Genomic DNA, 13,788 nt, shown 5'->3' on the forward strand with positions numbered 1-13,788 from the left:
TATTCTTTAGGATCTTAAAATCTGACACCAACACATTGATAGTGGCCGCTGTAGCAAAGTTCTTATTCTCAATGTGGCTAACTCGAAGGAATTTGCTCAGTTAAAATTGGTATATATATTTTACCTAGTTTCAGCGTAGAGACGTCGGGAGTGAAGGAGTACATTAAGGGATATTTTATAATTTTAAAGTATTTGTAGCCTAAATTAAATTTTTACAGTTTTTAATATTTCATCTCTTCCCACTTTGATGAATTTAAGTCGATGTATTTCATATATCAATTGATTTTAAAATATCTGTGATATGTTTGAAAACTGTACATTGTATTTGTATGTGCTTTTATGGTTAAAACTAACCGCAATAAAGTCCAACCAGTTACCTCTGTAAAAGGCCTTTAAAGTGCCTGCAGAGCGCATTGAGGAATAGAAAGCGTCTGACACATTGCGAATCATTCATGCTTATAGAAACGAGCTTTTACCCTAACATAACGTTCTGCAAGAGCAGGTTAAAAGCAGGGACGAGCAACAATTAATTATGAAGCACTATAAAATCACTAATGAATTTTAAATAAGGTGGCTGAGAAGAAAGGTTTATGACGTCCTCCCCAGCACGCTAGTCTTCGCTCTTATTGCTGCAGCTCTGGATGTACTTGGCACCTCTTGTGATCTTTCTATGCGAACATCCTTTCAAGGCTCTCCCAAATATTAGAGCTGGAAATAAGAAAGAGCAGGGCCAGACAGATTTAGGGGGGACAGTAGAGAATAAGCCCATGGCCTTATTGGCTTTTGACTACCACTGCAGACACAACCTCCCCTCCCGTTGCTATTTCCTACCCCTTACCCTGCACAGGCCCTGATGGCGCGTTTAGAAGAATGGCCATATGCTTGAACACATTTTCACATAGACCCAGAATGGGCAAAACCCATGGATGCATCTGGCCCATAGTGCAGCATTTCCAGGAGACTGGATTTATGGATACTGGCTGGAATCTCTGCACAGAATGTCTTCACTTACCAGTTAGACCGCTTGCAATGGGGAATAACTGTACAGACTGAAGTCTTCTGTACGGTATTCCCAGTTCTGAGAAAGTGAACACAAGACATTTACCGCCAGCTCTGAGCAGGTAGTAATGTTTGGAGGATCTCTCGGCTGGTGGAGATGGAGGGGAGGTATGCGGGGGTGAAAGTTCAGATGGGGGAATGATATTTGGGGGCAGACAAAAGTGTCCAGGCTGCAATGCTCCCCCTTCATATGTGATTTTACAAGCCGGATTTTCCAGCTGGTACAGTCAGGTACAGTATTTCTCACACCTGGAAAATCGCTTAGAATTGCGCAAAGGGTTGGATTACATTCCTAAAACAGTATTGTTGAAACACTGGTTATGGGGCCGCAGTGAGGATGTGAGGAAATGTGTCCAATGTGTACTACAGTCATTTGGTGTCCATCTACTCAGGATAATGTCGCGATGTGGTATATTAACCTGTTTTCTGTTTGCCCTAATAAAAAGATCTTTAAAAAAAATGAGCAGAGGGGAAATCCAAGCAGATTTTCTTCTGAGCACAGGTCCTAAACGGGACTAAGGGGCCTTTAGGGCCTCACCGTAATGGGCCGCTTGATTTACTTTCCGACCGCCTCATTATGTTGTAGGCGGTTTGAAAGTAAGCCGGCCGGTCATTCCGGCCGGCTTCCGATGGGCTCATCAGCCTGTCTGCCAGTCGGAAGCCGGCAAGTAATCTCAAGAGCAGGTCTTTCCAGCATGGTTTTCATGCCGGCCTGTCCAACATGGAAACCATGTGAGAGAGCGTGTTTGGGGGCCCCCAGCAGGGTCTCCTTTGGTGCACAGCATCCAGTTGAAGGCTGAGCGGGCACCATTGCCCCCCTGTTGATCCCTGATGTGGCAGGCACCTTGAGGTGCAGAGATGAACTGCACCTCCCTGTTCTCAATGTGAGATTGTATTACGGCCGGTATACAACCGTAACACAAGTTCCCAGTGAGAAAACTTGAAGAGTGTTCGGTCGCATTATAACTGGCCGGTCGGGACCGCCGACCAAATGTCGGTCGGTCCGATGACCGAGTCGGTGCGGGCAGAAGGAATTCCGGCCAACATCAAAATAGCCCCTTACATGTCAAAAGTACTTTAACACTCCCATAAAGTATTCCGCCTTCATGAACAACTACTGCACGCATGCCAATATCAAAATGCTTAGCTGTTTACTTTAAATAAGCTGAATATCTAGGCACACTGACTCATGGCATCAATGTACAGAAGTACACTAATGTCCAAACATGCAGGCCACCACAAACAAGCAGCAGACAAATGCAGGCCGACCACAAACAAGCAGCAGACAAATGCAAACCTACCACAAACAAGCATTAGACAAATCGGATTGGGTACAGTCTCCAAAAAATCTGTCCCTCTAGCTTAAAGAAGGGAGAAATTCAATAAAATGTTGCCTCTAATTAAATTGTGTTAATCTGTCTACCTGGTATGTATGTTAAAGTTACCTAAAACCTATACTTCAAAAGAGCCGATAAACATGTATGGTTGACAATTCCCTTGTTTACCAAGAACACGCCTAACCAGATGTACGACTATCACTTTAAATACGAATTACTAAAAGGCCTCTACTGGTTGCACACATATTCCATTCATCGGAGTATCATAGGCCTGATGCATATATTGAAAGTGTAGGGGCCTACTTTAAAGGTGGGTGGTACAGTAGGAGTTAAATCAACAGTCTGCTTGATTATCGCTGATGGAATTACTACTGCCATACTGCAATATTACGATGGTAATTATGTCAATGGGGGTTTGTTGCAAATTCATAGAAATAAGCAGTACTATTATTGCCCATTTTTAAATCAGGCCCTGAATATTAAAGTGTTCAATGGCCCAAAATAACCTTGACTTGATATTTTAATACTGTATGATCAACATGTATGTTTAATTTATTCAAACACCGCCGCCATAAAATAAATATTCAATTGTAATGGGATAAAACCCCCATGTAATCCTCAACATCTAAACCTTTTGGATGATATTTTGGTAATTGACATCTAGAATACCATATTTATGTCAGACAATGTTTTTGTATATGATCTTCTTACATACAACCCTTCCAACGTATGCTTATAGGTCCACAAGCTGACACACAATTACACCTTCACATCAATAACTTATAATTCAATTTTCAGTATGCGTCTGCCCCTTTGTAGACTGCAGTAATTGTACAATAAGTACCAACCCCACATCCCATGGTAACTCCCTGCCAATTGCAGGCGGCCACTATATGTTGCTAATTGAAATGTTAAAGTAAGTAAGACATCATAAGGCCTGCACATCTTTAACCGCCAGACACCATCTAACTTTAAAAACAAATAATGGATTAGAAAGAGGGAGGTAAGAGAAGACAGGGGATGTGAATGGTGGTGAGAGTTAAGAGTTAAAATAGTTATAGGACTGATAGGAGAAAGATGTGACAAAGGTAACTGACAGAAAGAAAAATAAAACATACAGGAAAGGTCAGATTAGTATTTAATGGTGCTCATATACAATCCGGATAAAGCAAATATAAATGTAAAAATTAGATAACAAGAAATGAAGAGTTGTATACATTGCAGTCGTATTTTACAATATCATCACTTGCTAGGTAGCATCCTAAGTATTCGTGAATTACAAATGGCCAGTTTTGCTCTTAAAAATCTCAAAGAGTACCGATTTAAAATAGTCCCCAGATCGGGACTAAAAAGGTAGGTCGTTAACCCCTTCGGCGCTCATGACGAGCTCAGCTCGTCATGAGTTACGACGCTCGTACGCTCATGACGAGCTGAGCTCGTCATGTAACGCAGCTTTTAAAAAAATGCAGCGCATAGCGGGAAAACCGCTAGCGCGCATGCGGTTAAGCTTCACCTAACTACTGACTTCCATTTCTATTGTTATAAAAGGCGTTGATTAGTAACATTTGAAGACTTCCTCTGTCTTTCTCTAGGCAGCCCCGTCCTTAGTTGCTTTAATCTACTGTTAAAAAAATACATTCCAAAATTAACGACCAGCTATTCTGGGAGTATCTGGTCCAGGAGTTTCTGGTCAGAGAGTATTTAGTGTTCGTTCATAGGTACCAGTTCCAAGCCATATTTTGAAGATATTGACATGGGATACATCCACATAAATGAATCTAAATCTGAAATATCTGCATTGTCAGCAGTTATAGTTAAAAAAATAGTATGGATCTGGCTTTTATAGATTGACTCTCGCCAACCCTAGTCTATTCGTATTTTCTTAAAAAGCAAACAGGCATTGTAGCAAAATGTTTCACTACTTACCACAGCCATGAGATGGCCCCTTGTAGGAGGGCGGCGGGAATGTTGGATTTTAGCTCTGTCGCGAGTGAGGTGGGCAAGAAAGCTATCCTCCTCAACAGTGACCTGCAAAGAAAGAAATACAAAATGAAAGCCTCTTTAGACACACTGATCTACACATCTAAGACAAATATTAGTTTACTACCAGAGTATCGAGGTTTTGACATGACAAACGATTGTGGCAAAAATATCAACAACCAGACAAAAGTGAAGGTAATTATATACCGGTTGGTATAGATTTACTATTCTTAACTACGCAGTGAAGCACCTTGACTAGATACATATTTTCAAGGTACATTGATATTGAGGTAAATGTAGTAGACCTATACTAACCCATATGCACTTACCTCCAAAATATTCTGATAGACATTATTTGTGACACTTTTTTTGGCAACTCTTTATTTTTCTCCCCAGGATTCTGACAAGCATCTTTTAGAAAGTCCACTGTTTTCTACAAACCACTCACATAAGTCAAAAGAATACATCTAAAAAAGCAATCCTACATGCCATTTGCTAATAGCTAATAAAAAGACACATGCATATCAGAGGCTGGAACTTCTGAATGGTTTTCTGTGCACGTCTCCGGTTGTGAGAACCTAATCACATCCTGACTTCATTGGAGTGTGCCACCTATTTGAGCTGTTTTTTCCTCCTCATGACACATTCACAACTATGTTAACATCCCAACACCACTCCATGCTCTTTTTTGGCAGTAACTTTAAACCCCTGTCCTAGGCTGTGCACCACAAGCTTTGAACGCCTCTGGGTATGTCCCTTAGAAATAGAAATTCCCAACAGATGAGGATTAATGTGCTGTAGCATACTTTTTCTCTTAAGGCAGTTCTCTTGCCAGTAGTCACTCACATTCACTTTTTATGCAAGACACTGAAATGTAGCTTTGTGAAGTTTAGCATAACGTCTCATAATTTTATGGGGTAGGCGGAATTAGGGTAGTCGCGCTATGCAAAGCTCCACGAATCGGTAAATAATCTCCACGAGCACGGAGAGTTACGCGAACACGCGGAATTGCTTGTTCTGCCCGTTCGCGATGCTTTTTCCCTGTTTGTGAACGCTGTTTGCGTGCTCGGGGGAAATATCTTGCGAACACGCATTTTGAAAGCGCGAACAAGCAAGAATTCCGCGAAGCTGCAGAATTTTTTGCAATTCTGCATCCTCCAATGAATGCGAAATTACCCAAATTCCGCGAGCGGAGCGGAATTTACCGCCCAGGCCTAATCATTTTCCAAGACATTTCAAGAAATTCAATTTTGCACTTTCACACAGACCTAAAGAGCAGACTTTTTTTCAGGTTGCACATGCACTTGCTACCATAAAAGTGTAAGTAGAAGACGGGCATAATACACAAGAATCCCAAAAATAAACAATAACAAGCATTGGCAAAGTCAGTAAGTCTCACCTTCTGGACCTACTGACTTTACCAATGCTTTTTGGTGATGCTGAACAGCATAGTAAAAAGCTGGAAAAGAAAGAAGAGCATGGATGAGAGAGAGCAACAAGGATTGTGCAGGAGAGAAAAGCGCACGAGAAGACAATTGGAAAACACATGCACTTTCACATATTGCCTAAGCAAAGAGAAAAAGGTAGTTCCCTAAAAGTGAGCGGAGGATGGACACAAGTAAAGAGGCTGGGGTAGGACAAACCCAACATTTGAAATTCAAGCAATCAAACAAAAGCAGGCAAATGAGAGTGACAATAAAGCCAACCAATGGTAAGCAATGGCATGCTGTAGTCCCTCTTTAGATTCTTGGTAAGCTGATAATAGGTCTTTATTAACAGTCAGCTTGCGCTGTCTGGTAGGCTCGACCTAAATTGCCATGCCTTAGATGTTGCTTAACCTATGTGTGCTGAATTTAGTCTACACATGCAAACATTTCTCTACACATGCTGCATGCATAACTTAGGCATACACACTGCAGGTATGTTGCAGTGAAAGGGCGAGATTTTGATCGATACCTTATATCTATTGATCCAAACCTCGTTCTGGTCGACTGAACCTTTATTGCCTGTCTTGGAAGGAAACAGTACACCTATCTGCAAGTTAGTTCACCCAAGAAAGGACTCTACTCTCAAAGATCACGGACAACTTCTAGGTTTCAAAAGTTTATTGTAAAGATATAATGAGCTGCAAATACAAGCATCTCAGAATGAGATTCACGAGATACACAGGTCCAATTACATACATGTGCTCTCGAAAAGCCCTCAGACGAGCAACAGAAATCACTAACACTAGTTCTAAAAATAGCAAAGCTATCAGCATAGACGCATATCTCTCCTTCATTTAGGTTGGAGGAAAACAAACACAGGTTAGGCGTCCCTACCCTGTTCTAGATGGTATCCCTACTTAACCAAATCCCAACCTAACAAAGGTGTCAGCAATGAATGACCCCCAAGGGAAGTCACCCACTCTAAGTCTCTTGGTGAAAACCTAAAGTTCTCCAGTCATGACCCCTCACTGCCTACCCATCCGCTCTCTAAAGGGTCCTCAGGTCTCTGCTCTAACTCCACCCAGGGGTGCTGTCCCTAATACAAAACAGTCAACAACATTTGAGACGCCCCTTGCGAAACGCCTCTCACGTGGTGCAACTTCAGGCTTTTTCCATGATGCTTTGTATTGGGCCTCAGACGTTAGAGTTGACCTTGCTTCTCAGTCTCTTCTCCGGCCCGCTGATACCCCTTAAACATTCCAGAACCCTCCTCCATGTCTGGGCCGTCTACTGAACAGGCCTCTATTCATTCACTTATAATTGGATCCCCCCTTTCCTGTTGCAGACAGATATCTGCCGCCAAGAACCCAACTCTCATAGACTTCTAAAAAGGCTTGCAACATTTCTCAGCCCAGACATGTACGTGTAAATCAATGCTAAAACATTTCAGGCCTACAATATTTCACATTATGATTATAGCATTCTATTTCTTCATTTAATTAAAGCATGTTAAAACTCTTATTCTATTATTTGGAAAACATTACTCTAAATCATGGCCCATTAATGCAATGACCAAAAACGTTAAACAATCTGTGTCGTGAAAAGAAACACCTTCCCTTTTAGCTCCAGCTCTGGCCCTGAGGCCTACCACGTTCTGCGTTTTACCACAGACCATCTTATATGTTAACAGCTACACGACATAGATTCAAAATAATCACGTCTAATAAAATCATATAATGTCACACATTTCTGCATTAATTCCACTTCTACTTAAATCTCTATATTAGCTATACATTTAGAATATAATTTCAAATACTATTAGCACTCATGGCATTTCTCTTCATGAATTCTGCTCTCTATAGGTAAGTGTGATGTACTCATATATTTATCTCAGTTTGCGCTCTCTCAGTTCCCCCCTTTGATGACCTCTCGGGGTCATCACTAACATTTAAACTGCAGTTATTGCTGGCATTCTCTGCGCTTCCAGAGCTCTCAGGCTCCTGTACTGATTATCTTGTATGGCAGCCAATCTCTGCAACTGTTCTCTTTGGGCCCTTTCTGACCTTCTTGCTCTGTACCATTTGAATACCCTCACCAATCCCCACAATACTATCCCACAGATCAATATTATGATGATAGGCTTTAGGATATACCAAATAAAGCTTTTGCCTAAGGTGGAAAACCACCCTCCAACTGTACTCATTCCGTGGCCCACCTTTTCCCAGACATTTTCTCTACTCAAGTCTTCGATCTCTTTGTGTATATTAGTTATGTTCTTAATAACTTTCTCAAGGGGTTTTGAAAGGTCTGGAATGTAAGTGCAACATTCCTGAACCTTCAAAGCCTTACAGACTCCGCCCTCTTTTGCTAATAAGACATCTAATGCAAGCCGATTTTGAAGAACCATAGCCCTTATCGATTGCATCTCTCCTTCTACCAGCATTAAGGACTGAGCAGTGCTGGCAGACAACCTGTCGACAACTGTTGCCAGTCGTCTAATTTTAACATCATTAAGGATTATTCCCAAAAGAGGGAACATAGCTCCAAAGACATCTCCAACCATTTCTGCATCGCCTAAATCTCTCCTTCCCCTCGATGATGTCTGGCCCTCAATGATCAATAAGTCTTGTGCATGATATATTTTGGGGAAGACAATTGCCAAGTAACATGATCCATACCAGTTGTCAGGTAGTCTCACGTAAGCATTTCTTCCACATACAAAATACACATTTGGAATTACTTGCATTCCCTTCAGGAAATCCTTAGTGTAGTACTCTAAATTAAAAGCATGTTCACAGTCAACTTCACCCACGTATACATTTTCATAATACGTTTTGGCTCGGTGAAGACATAACTTTCCTTTCTGCGCTTTATCTAAAGCTATTGGACCACTACTACCCTTTCTCTTGTGTGACTTCTCTTCCTCGGTCCAATCTAATTTCCCTTGTCCTGATTTTTTCAAAATCTTTTGTCTCCTGTAACGATCATCCACCTGCCCTATGAACTTTTTCTCGACTTCTGACACCTTACATGTCAGGTTATTTCTACGGGCATGTGAAGTATCTAAGGTAATCCAAGGAATGAAGAACTTGGCCAATCTGTCTTCACTCTTCCAGTAATCCCATTTATTCATCTGCTTATAATTTGGGACTTCTGGCAACACAGAATCATAATTGGAGAAATAGTATTCAAAACTATCTCTCTCATAAAATATACTAAGCAATAAGCTACATGTAATGCCATATGTCAGAGGGAGGTGATGATATCGAATTCCTTCATCTACAGACGCAGGCAACTGCATGCAGACGTAGCAATCCTTAACCTCCATGGCATCCACGTATTCATACAAAAGTTTAGCATAAGCATTTGACCTAAAGTCTCCTTGGGACTCGTCTACATGTAACCTGCGGGCTTCTGCAGCCAATAACGCTTTCTCTTGAGTGTTTTCCCTTTTCTCACCTGCAACAGTGGGTGTAAGTGTTACTACAGAATTCGCATCAGTTACCTTTACCTCTTCCTCATGTCCCTTTACATAAGAAATTGTTACCACTAAAGCTATTAATATTATCACTCCTACTATTAGTGTACCTATTATACATTTAGCTCTGCGGTTCGGGGTGCCGGCCTCCATTTCGTCAGACAATCTAGCTTTTCCCTTTCTCTTTGCAAAAAAAGTTCTTTTCCTCTCGTTCCTTTACAGTCTCTTTCAATCCTTTTTTGTCTTTAGAATCCACACAGCTGGAGGCTGACAGCCTTTTTCGCAAAAAGTCCTTTCACAGTTCAAAAAGACAACCCTAGCCCTTCTCCATCCACTCAAGGGGTTCCCTAAAATTCTCTGCTTCCTGGGCGCTAGGTAATCTTCTTTTCTTCTGCTTACTTTATTTACAAAGTCCTTTAACAATCGACTATTAGATTTGTGGTTGCAGCTTCAATAGCATAGTTCAATATTTCCATGCGAAGAGTATGCTCTTCATGTGCTGTTATCGTGGTACCAAAGTCGGGGAATTTCAATTCTGTAAGAAACATGTGTTTTAACTTGCTGAGGCGGGGAGGTCTGGGGAGCACGAATGTTAGTGACCCTTCTTGTTCGACACCGGGTACCAACAGTTGTATTTCCACGGTGATAATGGGCTCAGAACTGGACACCACCACCGCTCGGATTCTCCCTGTCTCCGGTTTCACAGACATTTGTCGCCAGATATGTCCACTCAGGTGTGGAGTATCTTCTGTTAGGCACACGCACTCTTCTTGACCTTCTTCGGTCTGGTGCTTCAGCGCCCTGAGCACCTTCTTCTGGGTCTGAGTCTTCTGATATCGGAGGAAGGGTTGCTTCTGGAGTTGACCTCAGGCTAGAACTTCTTCTTTGTGGCCAACTTGCTTCTCCACGTGCCCTTCTACTCCTTCTCCTTCTGGTCTGTTCTCGCTCTCTTTCAGACCTGTCAGGGTCAGACTCGTACTCCCAGCTGTCTTCTCCTTCTGTAGCGTCTTCTGTTTCGCTGTTGTACTGACCGTCCTCAGCTTGGTCAGACTCGTTCCCTGCTTCCACTGGCACCTCTACAGCTTGGCTAGCCCCCTCTATGGCTTCTTGGTCCTCAGCTGGACGTCCATCCGAGAGAGGAGCTGTTTCCAGAGGTGCTGGAACCCTTTTCGTATGCGACGCGTGTATCCAGTTGGGCAGGCCTCCCACCTTTACAGCTGTACTTGTGATCAGGATGACCTGGTAGGGCCCACGCCAACGAATATCCAAGCAGCTTCTTCTCACATGTTTCTTCACCAGGACCCAGTCCCCAGGATACAGGTCATGGCAAGGGCCCTGGCACGCTGGAACCTCTGCAGCCTGCACCTGAAGGGACACAGAACGCATGGCGTCAGACAGTCCCTTACAATAGTCCAGGATCATATCATCTGTGATATTTAACAGTGCAGTAGCTGGAATAGATGGCAGTCTCATTGCTCTCCCCATTAACACCTCATGTGGTGACAACCCTGTTCTTCTGTCTGGGGTACTACGAAGGCTCATGAGTACCAATGGCAGGGCGTCAGGCCAATTCAGGGTCGTTGAGGAGCAAACTTTCGCTATTCTGGACTTGATCGTGCCATTAATTTGTTCCACAATTCCTGAGGCTTCTGGTCGGTAACTGCAATGGAGCTTCTGGTCTATATTCAGTGCAACACAAATCATCTTCACAAGCTCGCTGTTAAAATGTGTTCCCCTATCTGATTCCAAAAAGGCCGGCACCCCGAACCGAGGGATAAGTTCTCTAAGCAGTAACTTAGCCACTGTGAGGGTGTCGCACCTACGTGTAGGGTATGCCTCAACCCATCTGGAGAACACACAAACAACCACCAGAACATAGCGGAGGCGGTTGCATCTTGGCATTTCAATGAAATCTATCTGCATTCTGTTGAATGGACCTCCAGACCTTCCTATGTGACTTAGTGCAACTGGTGTTCTTTTCCCTACATTCAGCTGCTGGCAGGTCACACAACGCTGGCACACTGCTTCTGCTGCTATTCTAAACTTAGGATTGTACCAAGTCTGTCTAAACACTCTCAGCATAGCATCTCTCCCTAAGTGTACGGGACCATGTATGAGTCTAGCCATTGGACTCACCATCTCATTGGGCAACACTGCTCTGCCGTCTGCTGAGACCCAAAAATGAGTCTCACCCATTACACATCCTGCCTTTTCCCATGTTTCCTTTTCTGAATCAGGAGCATTTTCTTGCATGGTTGACAGTTCATCCCAAGTATCAACAGTTTCCAGTATCATGGCTAATTCAGTTCTTACATTTATTCCACCCACATCCACCTCTGTGAAAGAGTAACCTTGTTCTGCGCAATACCGCGCAACTTCATCAGCATATCTATTGCCTTTCGAAACAAAGTCCTCATTTTTGGTATGTGCGATGCACTTTACAACTGCGATACTTGCTGGACATTGCAATGCTTCTAACAACAGGCGCACAAACTCTCCATTGCGAATGGGAGAGCCTGAAGAAGTCATGAACCCTCTTTGAGACCATAACTGCCCGTAATCATGAACTACCCCAAACCCGTATTGGCTGTCGGTGTAGATGGTGACTCGAATTTGATTGCCTGCTAAGCAAGCACGTGTTAGGGCAATAATCTCGGCTACCTGAGCGGAGTTTACTCCTTCCAGGCACCCAGCTTCCACAACTCCTTCAATTGTACAAACAGCATAAGCTGCTCTCAACTGCCCAACTTCGTCTCTTACACATGAGCCATCGACAAAGAAAACTTCGTCTGGGTCGGTCAGTGGCTCATCTACGATGTCGGGTCTGGGTTTGGTGCATAGTTCAGTCACATCGAGACAGTCATGGTCTGTATATTCATCATCATCATCATCAATATCATTTGGAAGTGGCATTAAGGTAGCAGGGTTCAAAACAGAGCATCTCTTGAGGGTCACGTTCTCTGCAGCAAGAATAACTTGCTCATAGCGCGTGAGCCTGCTATTGGTCAGATGCTGTGTTTTGGTCCTGGTCATCAACAGTTCAACAGAATGTGGCACGCACACCTCTAACGGGTGCCCCATAACAATATTTTCACATCTCTCAATGCTGACACCCGTTGCAGCAACGGATTTGAGACATCCGGGCAACGCTGCGGCTACTGGGTCTAAAGTAGCCGAGAAATAAGCAACTGGTCTACGGGCATTCCCATGGATTTGGACCAACACAGACAACGCACAACCTTCTCTCTCACAACAGTAAAGAAAGAATTGTTTATTGTAATCAGGCATTCCCAATGCCGGAGCACGACACAGGTCCTCTCTCAGCTGTAAGAATGCCATCAAACAGTCTTTGTCCCATGGCACCGGATCACTCACCTCTTTGTGCGTCAGTTTTTGCAAGGGCTTTGCTTTCAGTGAAAAGTTCACGATCCACTGTCGGCAATAACCCACCATCCCTAGGAACATCCTGACCTCTCTCTGTGTCTGAGGCGCGTTCATTTTCATGATCGCCTCTATCCTGTCTGGTGACACTTTTCGTTTGCCTTTCTCAATTCTGTGTCCCAAGTACTGCACTTCTGTCAGGCAGTACTGCAATTTTCCCGGGGATACCTTGTGCCCATTGGCAGCTAGGTGATTTAACAAAGCAATGGAGTCTTCCCTGCAAGCTTCTTCTGTTTCTGACGCCACAAGGAGGTCGTCTATGTACTGGACCAGAACTGACTTCTGGGGCAGCACTAGACTTTCAAGATTTTTCTTCAGAAGCTGGTTAAAGATCGATGGACTCTCTGTATACCCCTGAGGGATACGACACCATGTTAGGACGCGATTTTCCAGCTTAAATGCGAAAAGAAAATGGCTATCTTCGTCCAAAGGGATCGAAAAGAAAGCCTGACAAAGATCTATCACAGTGAACCACTCAGCTTGGAATGGAATCTGAAACAGTATCACTGATGGATTCGGTACCACTGGACAACATGAAACGACTATGTTATTAATCTTTCGAAGGTCCTGCACTATCCGGAATTTCCCATTTGGTTTCTGCAGACCCATAATCGGGGAGTTACATGGACTACCCACGATTTCTTTCAGTATTCCCTGTTTAATCATGGACTCGATCACGGGTTTTATGCCTGCAATCGTTTCTGGAGTCAGTTTATACTGGGGTGTTCTTGGGAACTCAGCATGCGGTTTCACTACAATTTTCACTGGGTCCACCCCTTTGACTAATCCAATCTCTTCCCCAGTGAAATCCCATACCTCTGATGCCACTGTCTCTCTCAAATCCCAGGGAAGCTCGTCTACTGTCAAAGTAGGGTACAGCTCCACACATATTCTTGAGTTTGCAACTTTGAAATCTGCATCATCATCATTAGTCAATACCTCCACTCCCTGGGGTGTACAATATATAGTACAATTCAATTTGCACAACAGGTCTCTTCCTAGCAGACACACAGGGCTTGAATCGCAAACCACAAATTGGTGCTCATCGCTGTACTTCCCTATTTTC

At 43.3% G+C, this 13,788-nt stretch overlaps 1 protein-coding gene across 1 annotated transcript in view; it reads right to left on the reverse strand.

Moving 5' to 3' along the window:
• The window catches only part of PLEKHO1 (pleckstrin homology domain containing O1), a 145,879-nt gene that overhangs the window by 15,332 nt on the left and 116,759 nt on the right, over positions 1-13,788 (reverse strand). Inside the window, exon 5 of the mRNA XM_078670863.1 lies at positions 4,323-4,424. Coding sequence (XP_078526989.1) covers positions 4,323-4,424 — 102 coding nt within the window. The remainder of the gene's footprint in view (positions 1-4,322; positions 4,425-13,788) is intronic.

Source organism: Lissotriton helveticus, chromosome 12, assembly GCF_964261635.1.
Source record: "Lissotriton helveticus chromosome 12, aLisHel1.1, whole genome shotgun sequence".
Lineage (NCBI taxonomy): Eukaryota > Metazoa > Chordata > Amphibia > Caudata > Salamandridae > Lissotriton > Lissotriton helveticus.